General features: G+C 43.4%; 2 protein-coding genes across 2 annotated transcripts; one reads left to right on the plus strand and one right to left on the minus strand.

The window, feature by feature from the left end:
- Positions 1-793: 793 nt before the first annotated feature.
- LOC135101436 (uncharacterized) lies at positions 794-12,418 on the minus strand. Its single transcript, XM_064005391.1, has 2 exons — positions 11,330-12,418; positions 794-6,211 (listed from the first exon to the last, which is right to left on the minus strand). The coding sequence occupies exon 2, from the start codon at positions 2,456-2,458 to the stop codon at positions 1,226-1,228; it is 1,233 nt and encodes a 410-aa protein (XP_063861461.1). The 5' UTR covers positions 2,459-6,211; positions 11,330-12,418; the 3' UTR covers positions 794-1,225.
- Positions 12,419-16,133: 3,715 nt separating this feature from the next.
- On the plus strand, positions 16,134-20,624 carry LOC135101444 (uncharacterized). Its single transcript, XM_064005402.1, has 2 exons — positions 16,134-16,711; positions 16,826-20,624. The coding sequence occupies exon 2, from the start codon at positions 17,247-17,249 to the stop codon at positions 18,069-18,071; it is 825 nt and encodes a 274-aa protein (XP_063861472.1). The 5' UTR covers positions 16,134-16,711; positions 16,826-17,246; the 3' UTR covers positions 18,072-20,624.
- Positions 20,625-20,878: the final 254 nt, after the last annotated feature.

Below are 20,878 nucleotides of genomic sequence, written 5' to 3' on the forward strand. Positions count from 1 at the left end.
AGTGAATAGTGACATTTGCTTATAATGAGAGTGGAACAGTCAAGCCTCCCTGCAGCGTGTGGTATTCTGACAGGCCAGGTAAAGGTGTCTGAATGGCCTTCCTGTCTTGGGCCATGACTTTCAACATATCATTGTGTTCTGGTACAGTGCCATAATGTAGTGTAAGGTCATGACTGATACAACCAGTTCATGCTAAAATACTCTGCAGAGTGGCTTGTATTTGCCCAGGTGATGAAGTAGGACAGGTCTGAAGAAGCAACACATGGGATAGAACGTTCCCTTAAACATGGTGGAATCCTAACAGCGGGACAAGGGACTTCTTGCCTGTGAATGACCTATGACCTAAACAGCTGCTAGACCTGCTACCTACATCACTGTTTCCCTTTACTCCATAATCACTAATAATAGACCATATTTCATTATATTATAATATTTGCAATCTGTCTAGACAGACTTGGATAATAAATAGGGAGACCTAAAAGATGGAACGCACCCAAAATGCGGAAATAGTGTGAAAATACCAGTGAAGAGACCCTGGCATTTCATTTCTTAAATGCCATATGTACAGTACCATACAGCAAATTTTACTAGTAATATTTGGCCAACACCAGACATCATTTTGACCTGGAACGTCTTAAACTGGCTATGGCATATTACAATATGCCTGTTCTTTAAGTATAACAACCATTAAACAAGAATAACCATTGTGCCTACCTGTCACTTTCCTTCAAAAAAAAAAAAAAAAAAAAAAAAAAAAAAAAAAAAAGCAAAGAATCGACCCTACATGATTACTTTTATTCAGCTGACAATATTTACTTATAAATAGCATAGACTTCAAGGAGCGATGGGTTAAGGCTGCTGCGGTCTCTATGAAGAATACATTGCCAATGAACTGTATGACACTTTTTCCATGAGCAGCACACCAGGCAACTCCACTGCTCTGTTCTTCAGTAGTCGGTCAAGTGGGCGGAGCTCCGAGGAGCTAAAAATCTAACATTCCTATTATTAAATTTCCACTTCCCCTTCCTATGTTAAGTTATTAACCCTCTGTCCTACTGCTTTTATGGAAGCCATTTTGATCCTCATCTAACTTGATCTTGATCTTGATGGTACAGGTGGCACAGGATCACTCTTGAGCCAGGCCTTTGGATCGGCAACTCCTGTAGAAAGAGAGAAAAAAAAAAAAAAAAAAAAAAAAAGAGAGAAACGAACAGCATCCTCTATCCTAATTGTTCATACACCTGGCACGCCACATTCTCTCCAGAAACTCTTTTACCGCCTCAATCATCCTTTCATTCGCCTCTCTACACAGTCCCAGCAACAACACCATCCATTCCTTTCCTGTCTTCTCCACTCTTTCATTCCTATCATGCCCTAACTCAGTCAGTATCACTTGCATCATCTCATTCCTGTCTCTAGCATACTTCACACACTCCAGCACCACATGTTCCACTGTCTCATCCTCTCCCATGTCACACATCTGGCACACTTTGCTGCGGGACTCAGACCACCTGTAACTCCTTGCATTCACATCCATACACTGTGCCCTCGCTCGGAAGAGAAGATCACCGCCCAGGCTTCCATCATACCACCTTTCATACCTCGGGGCCTCTTTCTCCTTGTACCATTCCAGGGTCTTCTTTCTTTCCATCTCATTCTTCCATTCATTCAGTCCCACACATTTCACTTCTTTGTCTATCTCATTCTTCCATTTTCTCACATCCCATTCGGCTCCCACTCTGCCTCCTTTTGTTACCACCCATTCACGCTCATTTTGATTCCTACCAGCCATTCTTATCGCCCACACAACTTGCAATCCATTCCTGTCTGTCATTCTCATGCATCTCTTCCTCCATTTGCTTCCACTTTCATTCCACAGGTAAACCTTACTTGCTATTCTTGCATCATCCATTCTCTCAAGCCTAATCTTGTACCTAAGTGTGGCTTTTGTCAGTCTTTCTCTAAAGGTGCTCCATCCCATGTCACCTCTCAAGGCTTCAACTGCTGTGCACCTCGGTGCACTCAGTGCCATCCTTGCTACTCTATTCTGGCCCACTTCTAACTTATCAATTTCACTTTCATTCCAGGCAATCACATCCATACCATACATTATACATGGCACAGCCACACTCTTCCACACTTCTCTCAACACATCATACTTACTTGCTCTCATCCTTGCCGCGCTTCCCAGTCGACCTACCCACTGGTTTACCATACTTATCTTTTCATTCTTTGCCTTTGCACACCCACTAGGACTCATCCACATCCCCAAGTACTTGTATTCTTGCACCTGTTTCAACTCATTCTCTCCAAGTCTCCATACCACATTACTTTCATCCTCTGACCTATTCACAATCATTACTTTGCTTTTCTCACTGCTAAACCTTACTCCAAAGTCTTTACCATAGCCATCCACTACATCCAATAAACTTTGAAGCTCATCTGCCGATTCACTCATAACAACTACGTCATCTGCATAAAGGAGCACACATACTTTATCATTCCCCACTTACCCCTACATTCATTCTTCTCATCCTGGCTGCTAGCTCCTCTGTATACAGGCTAAAAAGAGTTGGTGACAATATACAGCCCTGCCTAACTCCTCTCTCACTCTTCACCCAGTCTGTTTCTATGTCTCCTAGCCTGTATCTAGCTCTTGTGTCCACATACATACTTTGCACTATGTTAACTATCTTTGCACTCAATCCAATCTTTTCTAAGACTCTACCTAACATTTCTCTGTTCACTCTATCATAAGCTTTCTCTATATCCAAAAAACCTAGGTACAATTTACCCCCATCCTTCTTTTTCTTCTCAATCATTTCATTCACCACAAACATATTGTCCTCAGCTCTCCTGTCCCTACGAAAACCATTCTGTTCTTCACCCAGCACTCCAGCTGTCTCAATCCATTTACACAGTCTCTCATTCAACACTGCACTGAAAACTTTACCTATTGTATTCACTAATGCAATTGGCCTGTAGTTCTTCAGCTCATTCTTACTCTTAAATCCTCCCTTATGCAACAGACACACTCGGCTCTCATTCAACTTTCTTGGCACTCTCTCTTCATCCCACACTCGGTTGAATAACTCAGTCATTCTGTCTATCACTACCTCCCCACCATTCTTGTAGAACTCATACGGTATATCATCTGGACCTGCTGCCTTGCCATTCTTCTGGCTTCTCACACACCTCTCCACTTCATCCCTACTGATTCTTTCATCCAGTTCATCTGCATTCTTCCTTTCTAGTGTTACACATCCTTCTCTCACACTAAACATCTCACCTACCCCACCTACTTCTTCCCAGAACCCTTTGATTGCCTCCCTGATTCTGTCCTTCTGTTATAACTACACCCTCCACTTTTAGACTCTCCACACAAACACTGCCTGACATATTCTCACCTCTCATGAACTTGTACCATTCACGGCCACCTTCCATACCTTTCTCCCTTAAAGATTGAATCACACTCCTTTCACTCTTCACTTTAGCATTCATTATCATTCGTCTTATCAACCGCTGCTGCTTCACATACGCTGCCCATGCATTCTGATACTCATTCTCTGCGTCATCGCTTTCATGCCTCTTTTTCCTCAGCCATCTACACTGTCTACTAATTCTCTTTCGCTCCTTCCTAGCCGCTCCATGGTTTAAATACATTCTTTCTTCTACCTACTCTCACAAACCCTATCTGGTTCTCAGCAGCACCCCTCACTCACAGATACTCACAGATACTCACAGAAGACTTCCTGGAAGAGGCTTACGCCTGTGACTCCAGATCTACATGTTCACCTTGTAGTAGCGTGCGGTGGATTTTTGCCTTATAGTTATATTTTATTTCTTGATTAATCCAAAATTTATCAAGTCTGCCCTCAAATTGCTTAATTGATTTTGCTCCAACCACCCATTCTGACAGCTGATTCCAATTATTAACCACCCTACAAGGGAAAGCATGTTTCCTAACATCCAGTCGTGACCTCTTCTTGAACAGCTTCAGTGAATTTCCCCTACTGATGTTTTCTTCTCTGAGTGTTAATATGCCTTGACTGCAGATGCTATCATATTTATCTGTAAGTATCTTGTAGGTCTCTATCATATCTCCCCGTGCTCTTCTGTATGCCAGTGTTGGTAGGTTCAGTTTCTTTAATCTTTCTTCATAACTCAGTCCTTCGAGTCCCGGCACCATCCTTGTAGCCCTTTGCTGCACATTCTCGACCATCTCAATGTCTTTCACTAGGTGTGGACTCCATACCTGGTTAGCGTACTCCACATGTGGTCTTACCAATGCCACAAACAAAGCCTTAAATATTGTTGTATCCAATGTGACAAAGGTCCTTCTAATTATGCCCACTATTTTGTTGGCTTTGTTCACTTTCTCTGCAAGGTGATCCACACAACTTAATTTATCATTAAATATTACCCCTACATCCTTCTCAGAAGTAATCTTTTCTAGTTGTTTTTCCATTTTGTAATCTTGATCTTCAATACTTGTTCTTCCTATCCTCATATATTTGCACTTATCCGGATGAAAACTTAACAGCCATTTTTCACTCCATGAGTATAGCTCCATAGCATCCTGCTGCAGCTTTAGGCAATCATCTTTTTCTTTTATACACCTGAATATCTTTGTATCGTCAGCATACAGGTAAACTTCGCTGTTATTTAATATACTTACAGGGAGGTCATTAATAAATGACAAACAACAACGGCCCAAGAACAGATCCCTGTGGCACTCCACTAGTCACTGGCTTCCATCTTGACATTTCTCCCTTTAACACCACTCTTTGTTGTCTATGTGTTAGAAATGCTGTAATCCATTCCAGGTATTCCATTCCAATTCCATAACTTTTGATTTTACTTAGCAGTCTTCGATGTGCAACTCTATCAAAAGCCTTCATGAAATCACAATATATTACATCCACTGCATGTCCCTCATCAATATATTCAGTCCATTTGTCCAAAACCTTTATGAGTTGAAGTACTGTTGATCGCCCAGAGATAAAGCCATATTGCTTTTCACTAAATAAACCATGGCTTCTCATATGTGCCATTATCTCCTCCCTCATCATTGTTTCAAAAATTTTACATATAATACTAGTTAAACTAACAGGCCTGTAATTTTCTGGATCATGCTTGGAGCCCTTTTTAAATATAGGTGTAATGTTAGCAATAAGCCAATCTCGCGGGAGCTCCTTATGTGTAAAGGAGTACTGGTATATTATTTCTAAAGGCACCGACAATAGTTCCGCTACTTCTTTTATAATCCTGGGATGTATTCCATCAGGTCCCGGAGATTTGTACTTCTTTAGATTTTTAATGATCATTTCAATTTTTTCTTTATTTATTTGCAGGTGATTCAATGATGGTACATTCTTCACCTCACAGTGCGGTACCTCGCCTTCTGGCTCCATAACAAACACTTTTGAGAATTGCTCTGCTAAAACTTCAACTTTTTCCAGATCATTTTCAGTTCGACCTCCTTCCACAGTGCCCTTGTACAAATCCGGGATCCTTGATTTGCTTTTTGTCTTAGCTTGCACATATTTCCAAAATAGTTTAGGGTTTTCCTTCACATTCTTTGCTATCTCCCTTTCTTTTAGCTTCACGGCATCTCGGGTTTCTTTCCTAATTTGATTGTTCAGTCTCCTATACTCACGTCCTCAACCAGTTTCTCATTCAGATGCTCCATGTCATGCAGACTTCCGTCGTCCCAGCTTCTCTCACTCAGATCAACCTGAAAGTCCTCCCACCCTATATCTCTCAGTCTCCACTTCTTTTTCTTACTTGCTACTTTCACTTCATTCCCACCCTGCATCAAGCACTCCACACCCATGTTGTGATCAGACACAATATCAACCAAACCATCCTCATCTATCCACATATGCGACATAATTTCACACATTCTTCCATTCACCAACACGTAGTCAGTTGTCGATTCCTGCTCTCTTGCACTCCAAGTCACACGCCCCTCAACCAAAGTAACATTCAGATTTTCCAGCTCCAGTTCATCAACAAACTCTCCAAGCATTTCACCATTCCTGTTCACCTGTTCCCCCAGTATTCCCACATGTGAATTCATGTTACCCATAACTAGCACTCTCTCCTCTCCATGCTCTCTCACAACTTTCTTAAGTATGTCATACTTCCTCCTATTTTCCCTCTCTGCTCTTTCACCCATGACAGTCATGTACGCTACCACCAGTACCACCTTCTCTGGTCTGCCACTTGATCTTGATCTTGATGGTCTTGATCTTGATCTTGATGGTACAGGTGGCACAGGATCACTCCTGAGCCAGGCCTTTGGATCGGCAACTCCTGTAGGAGAAAAAAAAAAAAAAAAAAAAAAAAAAAAAAAAGAGAAACGAACAGCATCCTCTATCCTAATTGTTCATACACCTGGCACGCCACATTCTCTCCAGAAACTCTTTCACCGCCTCAATCATCCTTTCATTGGCCTCTCTACACAGTCCCAGCAACACCATCCATTCCTTTCCTGTCTTCTCCACTCTTTCATTCCTATCATGCCCTAACTCAGCCAGTATCACTTGCATCATCTCATTCCTGTCTCTGGCATACTTCACACACTCCAGCACCACATGTTCCACCGTCTCATCCTCTCCCATGTCACACATCTGGCACACTTTGCTGCGGGACTCAGACCACCTGTAACTCCTTGCATTCACATCCATACACTGTGCCCTCGCTCGGAAGAGAAGATCACCACCCAGGCTTCCATCATACCACCTTTCATACCTCGGGGCCTCTTTCTCCTTGTACCATTCCAAGGTCTTCTTTCTTTCCATCTCATTCTTCCATTCATTCAATCCCACACATTTCACTTCTTTGTCTATCTCATTCTTCCATTTTCTCACATCCCATTCGGCTCCCACTCTGCCTCCTCTTGTTACCACCCATTCACGCTCATTTTGATTCCTACCAGCCATTCTTATCGCCCACACAACTTGCAATCCATTCCTGTCTGTCATTCTCATGCATCTCTTCCTCCATTTGCTTCCACTTTCATTCCACAGGTACACCTTCCTTGCTATTCTTGCATCATCCATTCTCTCAAGCCTAATCTTGTACCTAAGTGTGGCTTTTGTCAGTCTTTCTCTGAAGGTGCTCCATCCCATGTCACCTCTCAAGGCTTCAACTGCTGTGCACCTCGGTGCACTCAGTGCCATCCTTGCTACTCTATTCTGGCCCACTTCTAACTTGTCAATTTCACTCTCATTCCATGCAATCACATCCATACCATACATTATACATGGCACAGCCACACTCTTCCACACTTCTCTCAACACATCATACTTACTTGCTCTCATCCTTGCCACGCTTCCCAATCGACCTACCCACTGGTTTAGCATACTTATCTTTTCATTCTTTGCCTTTGCACACCCACTAGGACTCATCCACATCCCCAAGTACTTGTATTCTTGCACCTGTCTCAACTCATTCTCTCCAAGTCTCCATACCACATTACTTTTATCCTCTGACCTATTCACAATCATTACTTTGCTTTTCTCACTGCTAAACCTTACTCCAAAGTCTCTACCATAGCCATCCACTACATCCAACAAACTTTGAAGCTCATCTGCCGATTCACTCATAACAACTACGTCATCTGCATAAAGGAGCACACATACTTTATCATTCCCCACACTTACCCCTACATTCATTCTTCTCATCCTGGTTGCTAGCTCCTCTGTATACAGGCTAAAAAGGGTTGGTGACAATATACAGCCCTGCCTAACTCCTCTCTCACTCTTCACCCAGTCTGTTTCTATGTCTCCTAGCCTGTATCTAGCTCTTGTGTCCACATACATACTTTGCACTATGTTAACTATCTTTGCACTCAATCCAATCTTTTCTAAGACTCTACCTAACATTTCTCCGTTCACTCTATCATAAGCTTTCTCTATATCCAAAAAACCTAGGTACAATTTACCCCCATCCTTCTTTTTCTTCTCTATCATTTCATTCACCACAAACATATTGTCCTCAGCTCTCCTGTCCCTACGAAAACCATTCTGTTCTTCACCCAGCACTCCAGCTGTCTCAATCCATTTACACAGTCTCTCATTCAAGAACGCAATTCTGTAAACAAACTTTACAGTTTATTAGGGCAATGATCTTGATCTTGATCTTGATGGTACAGGTGGCAAAAGATAACTCCTGAGCCAGGCCTTTGGATCGGCAACTCCTGTAGAAGGGGAAAACAAAAAAGAGAAACGAACAGCATCCTCTATCCCAATTGTTCATACATCTGGCACGCCACATTCTCTCCAGAAACTCTTTCACAGCCTCAATCATCCTTTCATTCGCCTCTCTACACAATCCCAGCAACAACACCATCCATTCCTTTCCTGTCTTCTCCACTCTTTCATTCCTATCATGCTCTAACTCAATCAGTATCACTTGCATCATCTCATTCCTGTCTCTGGCATACTTAATACACTCCAGCACCACATGTTCCACCGTCTGATCCTCTCCCATGTCACACATCTGGCACACTTTGCTGCGACTCAGACCACCTGTAACTCCTTGCATTCACATCCATACACTGTGGCCTCACTCGGAAGAGAAGATCACCGCCCAGGCTTCCATCATACCACCTTTCATACTTCGGGGCCTCTTTCTCCTTGTACCATTCCAGGGTCTTCTTTTTTTCAATTTCATTCTTTCATTCATTCAGTCCCACAAATTTCACTTCTTTGTCTATCTCATTCTTCTATTTTCTCACATCCCATTCGGCTCCCACTCTTCCTCCTCTTGTTACCACCCATTCACGCTCATTTTGATTCCTCCCTGCCATTCTTATCGACCACACAACTTGCAATCCATTCCTGTCTGTCATACTCATGCATCTCTTCCTTCATTTGCTTCCACTTTCATTCCACAGGTACACCTTCCTTACTATTCTTCCATCATCCATTCTCTCATGTCTAATCTTGTACCTAAATGTGGCTTTTGTCAGTCTTTCCCTAAAGGTGCTCCATCCCATGTCACCTCTCAAGGCTTCAACTGCTGTGCACCTCGGTGCACTCAATACCATTCTTGCTACTCTATTCTGGCCCACTTCTAACTTATCAATTTCACTTTCATTCCATGCAATCACATCCATACCATACATTATACTTGGCATAGCAACACTCTTCCACACTTCTCTCAACACATCATACTTACTTGCTCTCATCCTTGCCGCACTTCCCAATCGACCTACCCACTGGTTTAGCATACTTATCTTTTCATTCTTTGCCTTTGCACACCCACTATGACTCATCCACATCCCTAAGTACTTGTAATACTTGTAATATTGCACCTGTTTCAACTCATTCTCTCCAAGTCTCCATACTACATTATTTTCATCCTCTGACCTATTCACAATCATTACTTTGCTTTTCTCACTGCTAAACCTTACTCCAAAGTCTTTACCATAGCCACCACATTCAACAAATTTTGAAGCTCATCTGCCGATTCACTCATAACAACTACGTCATCTGCATAAAGGAGCACACGTACTTTATCATTCCCCACACTTACCCCTACATTCATTCTTCTCATCCTGGCTGCTAGCTCCTCTGTATACAGGCTAAAAAGGGTTGGTGACAATATACAGCCCTGCCTAACTCCTCTCTCACTCTTCACCCAGTCTGTTTCTATGTCTCCTAGTCTGTATCTAGCTCTTGTGTCCACATACATACTTTCCACTATGTTAACTATCTTTGCACTCAATCCAATCTTTTCTAAGACTCTACCTAGCATTTCTCTGTTCACTCTATCATAAGCTTTCTCTATATCCAAAAAACCTAGGTACAATTTACCCCCATCCTTCTTTTTCTTCTCAATCATTTCATTCACCACAAACATATTGCCCTCAGCTCTCCTATCCCCATGAAAACCATTCTGTTCTTCACCCAGCACTCCAGCTCTCTCAATCCATTTACACAGTCTCTCATTCAACACTGCACTGAAAACTTTACCTATTGTATTCACTAATGCAATTGGCCTGTAGTTCTTCAGCTCATTCTTACTCTTAAATCCTCCCTTATGCAACAGACACACTCGGCTCTCATTCCACTTTCTTGGCACTCTCTCTTCATTCCACACTCGGTCGAATAATTCAGTCATTCTATCTATCACTACCTCCCCACCATTCTTGTAGAACTTATATGGTATATCATCTGGACCTGCTGCCTTGCCATTCTTCTGCCTTCTCACACACCTCTCCACTTCATCCCTACTGATTCTTTCATCCAGTTCATCTGCATTCTCCCTTTTCAGTGTTACACATCCTTCTCTCACACTAAACATCTCACCTACCCCACCTACTTCTTCCCAGAACCCTTTAATTGCCTCCCTGATTCCCTCCTTCTTTGTTATAACTACACCCTCCACTTTTAGACTCTCCACACAAACACTGCCTGACATATTCTCACCTCTCATGAACTTGTACCATTCACAGCCACCTTCCATACCTTTCTCCCTTAAAGATTGAATCACACTCCTTTCACTCTTCACTTTAGCATTCATTATCATCCGTGTTGTCAACTGCTGCTGCTTCACATACGCTGCCCATGCATTCTGATACTCATTCTCTGCCTCATCGCTTTCATGCCTCTTTTTCCTCAGCCATCTACACTGTCTACTCATTCTCTTTTGCTCCTTCCTAGCCGCTCTGATTTCATCATTCCACCATGGTTTTCATACATTCTTTCTTCTACCTACTCTCACAAACCCTATCTGGTTCTCAGCAGCACCCCTCACGTCCTCAACCAGTTTCTCATTCAGATGCTCCACGTCATGCAGACTTTCGTCGTCCCAGCTTCTCTCACTCAGATCAACCTGAAAGTTCTCCCACCCTACATCTCTCAGTCTCCACTTCTTTTTCTTACTTGCTACTTTTGCTTCATTCCCACCCTGCATCAAGCACTCCACAACCAGCATGTTGTGATCAGACACAATATCAACCAAACCATCCTCATCTATCCACATATGCGATGCAATTTCGCGCATTCTTCCATTCATCAACACGTAGTCAATTGCCGATTCCTGTTCTCTTGCACTCCAAGTCACACGCCCCTCAGCCAAAGTAACATTCAGATTTTCCGGCTCCAGTTCATCAATAAACTCTCCATGCATTTCACCATTCCTGTTCACCTGTTTCCCCAGTATTCCCACATGTGCATTCATGTCACCCATAACTAGCACTCTCTCCTCTCCATGCTCTCTCACAACTTTCTTAAGTATGTCATACTTCCTCCTATTTTCCCTCCCTCTCTGCTCTTTCACCCATGACAGTCATGTACGCTACCACCAGTACCACCTTCTCTGGTCTGCCACGACCATCCATGCATTCCACTCTGACTGCAAGCACATCCTCACTACTTGTACACTCCCCCACATCAATCTCCTCTACTTTCAGTCCTCTTTCTTTCTTGTAGAGTAGGGCTACGCCTCCTCCCAGTGTTTCCTGTGCCTTACGCCCTTTTCCAATCATAACATACTCGCATCCCTCCATTCGTACATCATCTCTCAACTAAGTCGAACCTCCACTCCCTGAGCTCCTTGTATACATCCTCAAACTTGCCCACACCCCATCCTCTCACACTCATACAGCCAATCTTCACACATTTACTTGCCTGGTTAGTCTCTTCTCTTCCATATTCACTGACATCAGTGGGTCCTCCTCGTCATGCCTCGTCCACACAACACACCTGCCTCGCCCTCATCCACTCAGCCAGTTGACGTCCTAGCCTCTCATTCCCATTGTGGTTGAGGTGGACCCCATCTCTCCCGAAAAATTTGTCTTGGTCGAGGATCCCATCCATGTCTAGGAAGCTCACGTTGCCCTTCTTCTCTGCCATCCATTCCATCTTGACCTTCATGAGTTCCATGCATATATTGCAGTTTGTTTCTCTTCTGACCTTCTCATACTGCACTCCTTCCCGTGGGCGCCGCAGGACCCCCACCACGGCCACACACATCTTTTCTTCTGCTGCACTCACTGCTTCTATCACTTCCTTTACTGTCTCTTCAGCACCTGCCTCTACTAAGTTGTTGCCTCCTCCTTGAATAACTAGCAGGCTTCTCTCTTCCATTTCTTGCACTTCTTCCTTGACTTTTCTCTTGACATCTTGAATCTTAGCACCTCCCATGCTGGTGCACTCAATTTCCCTTCTCACAAAGTCGGGAGTCTTCCTAACCATGCTGTCTCCAATGACACGTACTGGGGCTTTCTTGATTACCATTCTCTTCTTCCTTGGGCATCTGTCTGTTCTAGCCACTTCCACCACTTCTTGCTGGTCTTTTCTCTCTTCAGTCTTCGTTGTCTGTGCTTCTGCCTCTTTCATCAGGTTTTCTGTCTGGGTGCTCTGCTCCACTCTCTCTTCTTTTTCCTCATCCTGGTTCCTCCACTCATCGAGCCTCTTGCTCAGGCATTCCCTGCAGAGGAACACCAGAAGCTCGAACCCCAGCGCCTTCATGCTGACCTCCCTCATGCCAACACAGGCTACATGGAACCAGGGCATGCGTCTCTCGCATGCCACAGCCCTTTGCCTGTTTGCCACACTCTTATCGCATGAACCACACACACTCATCACCATTTTCAGGGTATTTCAGCACACAGGCAAGAGAAAATAAACCACAAAACTCAGAGAAAACTCAGAGAGCAAGGCAAAGCCACTTGTACACACCGCAGTCGATCTCTCCTTGCCAATAATATTGGCCTATAGTTCTTCAACTCAATCTTGCTCTTGTGTCCTCCCTTATGAAACAACGTATGTCACTGCATTCATTTCACTTCCTCGGCACCCTCTCCACCTTCCACAATAGATTAAAATGTTATCATTTACAACCTCCCATCCATTCCTATAAAACTCATTAGGAATATCATCTGATCCTGCTGCTTCACCATTCTTCAGCTTTTTTCACACTTTTCAACTTTGCTCTGCTGATTCTTTCATTCACTTCATATGGATCTTTCTTTTCTAATGTAACACACTCTACTCGAATATCAGATACCTCTCCTACACCTTCAACTTCCCAAAATTCTCCAGTGGAATGGCATCACATTAATTAAACTTTGGGGGGTCCAGGAAATGCAACTACCCCATTTTGTTTAATAAGGTTAGGCTATTTAAGCTTTATAAGGTCCAGAGGATAGTTCCACGATTAGGTTAGGTAAGGTAAAGTTTAAAATAACTTCAGGGGATGCACCACACCAGTCAAGTTAGATTAATAATGCATGGAAGATTCAGGGGGAGATTAGTTTGGTTAATGTTAGGTTGAAGTATTATTGGTCCAATACAAGTACATTTTATTTTTTTTATGTAGGAGGAACATTGGCCAAGGGCAATAAAAATCCAGTAAAAAAAAAAAAAAAAAGAAAAAAAAAACACTGAGATGTCAGTTCCCAAATAGGGTCTGAAGTGATAGTCAAGAATTGAAGGGTAAGTGTCTTGAAACATACCTCTTGAAAGAGTTCAAGTCATAGGAGGGTGGAAATATAGAAGCAGGCAGGGAGTTACAGAGTTTACCAGAGAATGGGATGAATGACTGAAAATACTGATTAACTCTTGCATTAAAGAGGTGGACAAAATAGGGGTGAGAGAAAGAAAAATCTTGTGCAACAAGGCCACAGGAGGAGGGGAGGCATGCAATTTGCAACATCAGAAGAGCAGTTAGCATGAAAATAGCAGTAGAAGATAGCAAGAGATGCAACAATGTGGCGATGAGAAAAAGCTGAAGACAGTCAGTTAGAGGAAAGAAGTTACTGAGACAAAAAGCTTTTGATTCCATGTCTAGAAGAGTGGTATGAGTGGAACCCCCCTGACATATGAAGCATACTCCATACCTTGCAGGAGGCACTAGGCATCTGCCAAAACGATGATACTCCATATTTTGCAAGAGGAGGCAGTAGGCACCTGGCGAAACAATAATTACTCCCAATGAGGTCTAAAGCACTGGTTCAGGGGATGGTGTGAACTTATCATTAAACCCAACTGTGACCTCGCTGAACAATTCCCTTTATGACTCACAATACAAGGGGACAGTCACAACCTGCCCTCCAAAGACAACTCTATTCCTTCACACAAAACTACATGCACCTAATTGCACACACACCCTTCACTCAAAATTCAAAATTATCATGGCGACTCCTACACCAGCCTTGGGATCCCCATCTGGTGAGGAGACCACAAATGATCCTAGGTCAGACTGCTCTTCTAGTATTTGACACCCTCCTCAACTTTTTCTTCATTAACTTCTGCAGCATTCGCAGTCTTAGATCTAATTTTCAATCTGTAGAATACCACCTCTCCTCTTCTAAACCTCATCTTCTTTTCCTCACTGAAACTCAGGTGTCTGAGACAACTGACAGTAGCCCCTTTTCTGCTCCCTACTACTTTCTCTATCCTCATTTTCAATCCAACACTGGTTGTTGCATTCATGTGTGCAACGACTTAACCTGCTCTTGTACCCATGCTCTTGAATCTTATGAGTTTTCCACCATGTGGCTACAACGACAGCGTCACTCTAAAACTAAATCTATCTGTGCTGTATACCTCTCACCTAACTCCTCTGACTATAAGAAATTCTTTGACTACTTTACTCCCAAAGTAAAGCACATTCTGACTCTCTTTCCTTTTGCAGAGATCTCCATTCTTGGAGACTTCAATGTTCACCACCAGCTTTGGCTTTCCTCTCCCTTCACTGACCATCTTGGTGAACTAACCCTCAGCTTTGGTATCCTCTATGGCCTAGAGCAATTAGTGCAACACCCTACTTGTAGCTGACCATCTTGGAGATACACCAACAATGTTGACCTTTTCCTAACCTCTAACCCTTCTGCTTACGCTGTTACCCTCTCTCCTCCGTTGGGCTCCTCTGATCACAATCGCATATTTGTATCTTGTCCTATCACTCCAATCCCTCCTGAGGATCCCCCCAAGTGGAGGTGCCTCTGGTGTTTTGCCTCTTCTAGTTGGGAAGACCTGAGGAGGTATTTTGCTGATTTTCCTTGGAATGACTACTGCTTCTGTGTCAGAGACCCGTTTCTGTGTGCAGAGCATATAACAGAGGCGATAGTGTCTGGCATGGAGGTGTACATTCCTCACTCTTTTTCTCAACTTAAACCTTCCAAACCTTAGTTTAACACAGCCTGTTCTTGTGGTATACAGGATAGAAAGGTGGCCTACCAAAGGTACATGAGCCTTCCATCACCAGAATCTCATGTGCTTTATATTTCTGCCCGGAACCATGCCAAGTCTGTTCTCCAACTAGCCAAAAACTCCTTTATTAATAGAAGATGTCAAAATCTTTCAAGATCTAACTCCCCTCTTGACTTCTGGCATCTAGCCAAAAGTTCCACTGAAATCTCTAAAAGAGGATGACCAAGGCTCAGTAAGGAAAGCCAGAAGATCATGTGTATGAGTGGCCTTGACGAAACCCATACTGGCGATCAGATAGAAGGTTGTGAAGTGATAGATATTTAAGATCTTCCTGTTGAGGATAGATCCAAAAACTTTAGATAGGCAGGAAATTAAAGCAAAGGAAATTAAAGCAGTAGAACAGTAGTTTGAAGGATTAGAACAGTCACCCTTTTTAGGAACAGGCTGAATGTACGCAAACTTCCACTAAGAAGAAAAGGCAGATGTTGACAGAGTTAAAAGAGTTTGATTATGGTTTGACCATTTTGAATTAGGTGTTTAGGTATTATCCTTTCTGGGGATTTCCCAGCATGCAATGCTGCCAAACCTTGTATTGGGCAATTATCAGATTAGAGCCTATGTGTTGCTCATAACCTTGCTTGCCACACACCTCTCTCTCTCTCTCTCTCTCTCTCTCTCTCTCTCTCTCTCTCTTTACATATACAATCTGCATTTCATGCGAATTTCTTTCTTTCTGTCAGAGATCTATACTTGCCTATGAATCACTAGAATTTGAAAAAAAAATCTGCCTGTCAGTCAGTCAAGCTGCCTCTCTCTCTCTCTCTCTCTCTCTCTCTCTCCATTGTGAATTTCATTTAAATGTGATAGGTTTCCTTTTAGATATGATATTTCCCTTAAACTATGATGTTATATTTTTTATTCTTTAGTCACAGTTTTTTTCAACATCACCACTGAAGTAAAAGTCAAGGCACCTTGTTGGCTTTTGTTGTTCGGGCAACAGCTCTTGAGGGGTCAAGTAATGTCCTCCTATTAGCCTTTTCTTCCAAAAATAATACTTATTTACTGAGTAAATAAGCTCTTTCTCTCAGCTCTGGAGGGGACAAGAGCAAGCAAGAGAGGTATCTTGCATCCTGGCTGGTGGCATGAGAGGAAGTGACCTTGGATTAATACAGTCACTTTGACTATGTGACCTCACTCAGTCACCCAAGGAGATGTGACAATGTCTGGAGGAAATATTGCCAAGTATTGTGGTGTTTGCAAAAAAAACATTGCAAGTATCATTAAAATAAGACATATAAACTAACTTGCCTTTTTTCAGATCATCACAGTGTATATATACTACAACATCATTTAATTTTACTTCGGCAAAATCACCTATCTGCTGGGCGGACATTTCCCATGAGAGAGAGAGTGCGTCACGCGCTGCCGGCAGTTGTTTGCTGATCGCCGCGTCGGGCAGACACGGTCATTCTGGGTCATACGGTCTCCCAAGTTTTTGCTGTTTTCTTTCAGATAAGGCCACGATACTTGTTACGCAGGTACAGTGCCTTCAACTTCGTTACCCGTTTTTGGGGCGAGTTGTATTATTGGTTTATCGGTCTCCACTGACGATGGAACTGTATGGGAAGCTTACGGCTTTGTTCTTATCGCAGTGCGGCAGCCTTGTCGGAGTCTGGTGAAGCGTCCTCTGCCTCTCGATCCCCTTCCCCTCCTGCCCCACGTGCCTTCTGTGGGCCTTCTCCTCTCCCTGGGTCCACTGTTCGCCCTCAAGATGACGACGACAGGCACAGGGATCATTCATCTCGTCGCTTGAGTGGGAGGCATGGTTGCGTGAGATTACGTAACAGTGCTGACGCACGTGGTTCCCGCGGCACTTCTCCTGCTCCTCCCCCTTGGTCAGTTGTGTTGGACGCCTTGGCTGATTTGAGGGGTGAAGTGGAGGCCTTGCAGGCAGACAGACGGCAACTACCACCCCCTACTGGGTCGGCGCAGGTGACTGTGGAGGACAGTACTCTGGGGAGCTGGGGTTTGTCGCCTCCTTGTTCTGCCACTTTTTCTGGTTTCTCAGCCAGGATGAGTGAGGATGAGGCAGTGTCGATGCCTGCCGTCCCTGCTGACAGCACCTTAATTCAGGGCACTAAGGCCTTTGGTCCTTCTGACACGGTGGTTGCTGACATTGACAATAGAGTGGCAGAGATGGTAAACTTTCTCTTTGATAATGGTATGAGAGAGGAGGACTACAAGGCCATGTGTGAGGACGATGTTGTCAAGAGGCCTAATAACTGCCATGCTCTTGCGCCAGTGGAATGCAACCCACAGGTGTTGGAGGCCCTGAAGCTGGATGCCAGGAAGACAGACTTCCGCTTGGAGGTAAATAAGGACATCCTGCGGGCTTCAACCATTATCACCAAATCCTTAGTGGCACTGGATGATTTGGCTGAACAGGAAGGTAACCCCAAGTTGACACATGAGGTGAGCATGCTAAATGGTGCATTGGCATTGCTAGGCAATGCCAATCACAGGAACAATTTGGCCAGGCGTTTTGTCATGAAACGCGAGATAAACTATAAATATGCTCATCTTTGTTCAGATAAGGTGCCAATTACTCGCTTTCTGTTCAGTGACGATGTGTCCCAGTCTGCCAGACAAATTGAGGAAGCGGAGACACTGCAGAGTAAGTTCTCGCAGAAAAAGCCTGCCTTTACTAGCAAGTTCGCAGGTAAACGCCCTGGTGGATATTGGAACAAGCCTGCTAGTAGGGGATATTACGCCAGGTTCCAACCCTACGGGCAACAGAGGTATGGCTCCAGGGCTGCCCCACGACTGCCTTCCACTCATCAGGATGTGGAGCCAAAAAACTCCAAGGGCCGGGGCGGCCGCAGCAGGCAGCCCCAGTAAACTTACAGGCAAGTGCATGTTTTGAAGCTGGCAGACTACACTCTTTCCTGCATGAGTGGCGTAAAATTACCAGTGACCCTGTCATTTTGGATATTGTTCAGCATTGCCACCTTGATATTGATGTCGATAGTGTTCATCCTTTATTTTTTAATGATTTGGAATACAGGTTCAACACTGTGCAACAGGGGATAATTTCTGGAGAGATCAAAAAACTTTTACAGCTTAAAGTCATTAAAGTCACACACAAACAAACTCAGCAGGTTCTCTCCTATTTTTTTTGCGAGAAAAGAAAAACGGGGAATTTCACCTGGTTCTTAACTTGGAGAGGTTAAACAAATACATACCATATAAACATTTTAAAATGGAAAATTTTGAACAGGCCATCAGGCTCATCAACCAGGGTGATTTCTTGGCTTCTGTCGATCTCAGGCATGCTTATTATTCTGTTAGGGTTGCAGATGAGCAACAATGATTTTTATGTTTTACATGGCAAGGTGTTATCTATTAATTCACCTGCCTCCCTAATGGCATTTCTGAGGGACCTCGGCTTTTCACCAAACTGATGAAGCCAGTATTTGCTACTTTAAGGCAGGAAGGATACACTATCACCAGCTTTATAGATGACACATTAATTTGCAGTAACTCTTACTCAGGATGTCTTCAGGTGATTCAGGCCACCATTTCTCTGTTGCAGAGGTTAGGCTTTTGTATCAATATGGAGAAGTCTGTTCTCACCCCCACACAATGTATTGAATACCTAGGCAATGTTATTAACACCAAGTTCATGACTGCCTCTTTACCTGAGCGTAGACTAATCAACATTCGCCAAGGATGTGCAGAATTTTTGTGTAAAGATGTTGCCCCCATTCGAGAGGTGGCCAGGGTGATTGGCCTCATGGTGGCTGCGATCCCAGCAGTGGAGTTAGGTAAACTTCACTACAGGAAGTTGGAGGGGGGAAAAATTGCCGCTTTGAAACAGGAGTATGGTAATTTTGACAGGCCTTTGAATATTACTGCAGACATGAAACTAGACCTTTCCTGGTGGTTAGACAATGTGGACAGACACCACAGACACATTTTTAGGCCAGGTACTGACATCGATTTATTTACTGATGCCTCCAGCCTTGGTTGGGGGGGTCATTTGGGGTGTCAGATTACAAGTGGTACTTGGTCCCTGGATGAAAAGGAGCTTCACATTAACATCCTGGAGATGAAAGCCATTCTATTCTCTTTGCAAGCATTTGAACATGAGCTGGAAGGTAGACATGTTAGAGTTTTTTTGTGATAATACCACTGCCATAAACTATGTCAATGAAATGGGAGGCACAAAGTCCAAGTCCTGTAATGATGTTGCTACCCAGATTTGGGATTGGTGTCTGGAACATGACTCATGGGTTACATGCTCGCACATACCGGGGAAGGACAACACCTTGGCTGATGTAGCCTCTCGCAAGATTAATGACAGACATGAGTGGAAACTCGACTCACACATTTTTACTACCTTGTGTAATGTTTTTGGGACACCGTCCATTGATTTATTTGCCTCAAGGCTTAACAAACAGGTTAATACATTCTGTTCGTGGTTGCCAGATCCGGAGGCTAAATATTTTGATGCTTTTTCCTTGGACTGGTCAAACTTTGATTTGTCTTACATTTTCCCCCCATTCTTATTAATTGCTAGGTGCCTTCAGAAGTTACGTGCAGAGCAAGCACGAGGCTGGATGGTGGTTCCTCTGTGGCCGTCCCAGTTTTGGATGGGCATGCTGCTCCAGTTGCTAATAGACTTCCCACGTTTGATAACGAACAGGAGGAATGTTCTAACACACCCATCCACAACAGATCCACACCCCATCATGTCCAACACGAGGCTCATGGCATGCCTTCTGTCAGGGAAAACTTGCAGAAACGAGGAGTTTCGCCGGCGGCTGCGGACATCATACTTGCCTCCTGGAAACCAGGTACTGAGAGGCAATACCGCCCACATGTCCAGAGGTGGTCGTTGTTTTGTGGTAGACGGAATGTCGATCCCACTTCTCCAACTGTAGGTCACATTGTAAATTTTTTGACGGAAACCTTTGACAGGGGTGTGGGTTATGAGTGTGTGAACACTGCGAGGGGTGCCCTGTCTTCTCTCGGCATTGTGGTGGACGGATGCAGGGCAGGAAATCACCCTTTGGTCATCCGATTCATGAGAGGGGTTTTCAATCTTAGAACTCCTCAGCCCAGGTACACTGACACTTGGGACGTCCAACCTGTCTTAGAGCAACTAAGGTCCATGTTCCCCTTACATGCATTAACCCTTAAGGGGGGGATCCGCCTATATTTAAGAAATAGTGCGAATTTCTTCTAATTCACACAGTACATGCATAGCATTATGCTAATCATCATATCCAAATTTGGTGTGGATATGAGTGAAAAAAAAAATTTTATGAATTTTTTTTAGTTTTTTCGACAATTTTCAAATTCTATAGGAATCGCCAATTCTTCACCGATTTTAATGTGACTTTTACAGTAATACCCCATCATCTATGTCTTCATATATCCGATCCAAAATTTTTGAAAATCTTCTTTTTTATATATGTTTTTATTTTTTTTTATTTTTGTACTAGTCTAGACGTAAAAAAATCATTGAAAAAAAAGTTTTTACCTATATCTAAATTTTCGAATCGGATTAATTTTCTACAACCATTCAATATTTTTGTCCCAAGATTTCAGCCAAATTGGACAAAAACTAAAGGAGGAGATAGCATTTGTGTGTGAAAAACCATGGTTTTGAGAAAACAGCGATCAAAGTTTGCCTTCCGATT

This window comes from Scylla paramamosain, chromosome 1 (assembly GCF_035594125.1).
Source record: "Scylla paramamosain isolate STU-SP2022 chromosome 1, ASM3559412v1, whole genome shotgun sequence".
In the NCBI taxonomy this organism is placed as follows: Eukaryota; Metazoa; Arthropoda; class Malacostraca; order Decapoda; family Portunidae; genus Scylla; species Scylla paramamosain.

Bases quoted from the DNA above. Each gene is read 5' to 3' on its own strand.
- LOC135101444 (XM_064005402.1), top strand. From the start codon at position 17,247: ATGAGTGAGGATGAGGCAGTGTCGATGCCTGCCGTCCCTGCTGACAGC.
- LOC135101436 (XM_064005391.1), bottom strand. From the start codon at position 2,458: ATGAGTGAATCGGCAGATGAGCTTCAAAGTTTATTGGATGTAGTGGAT.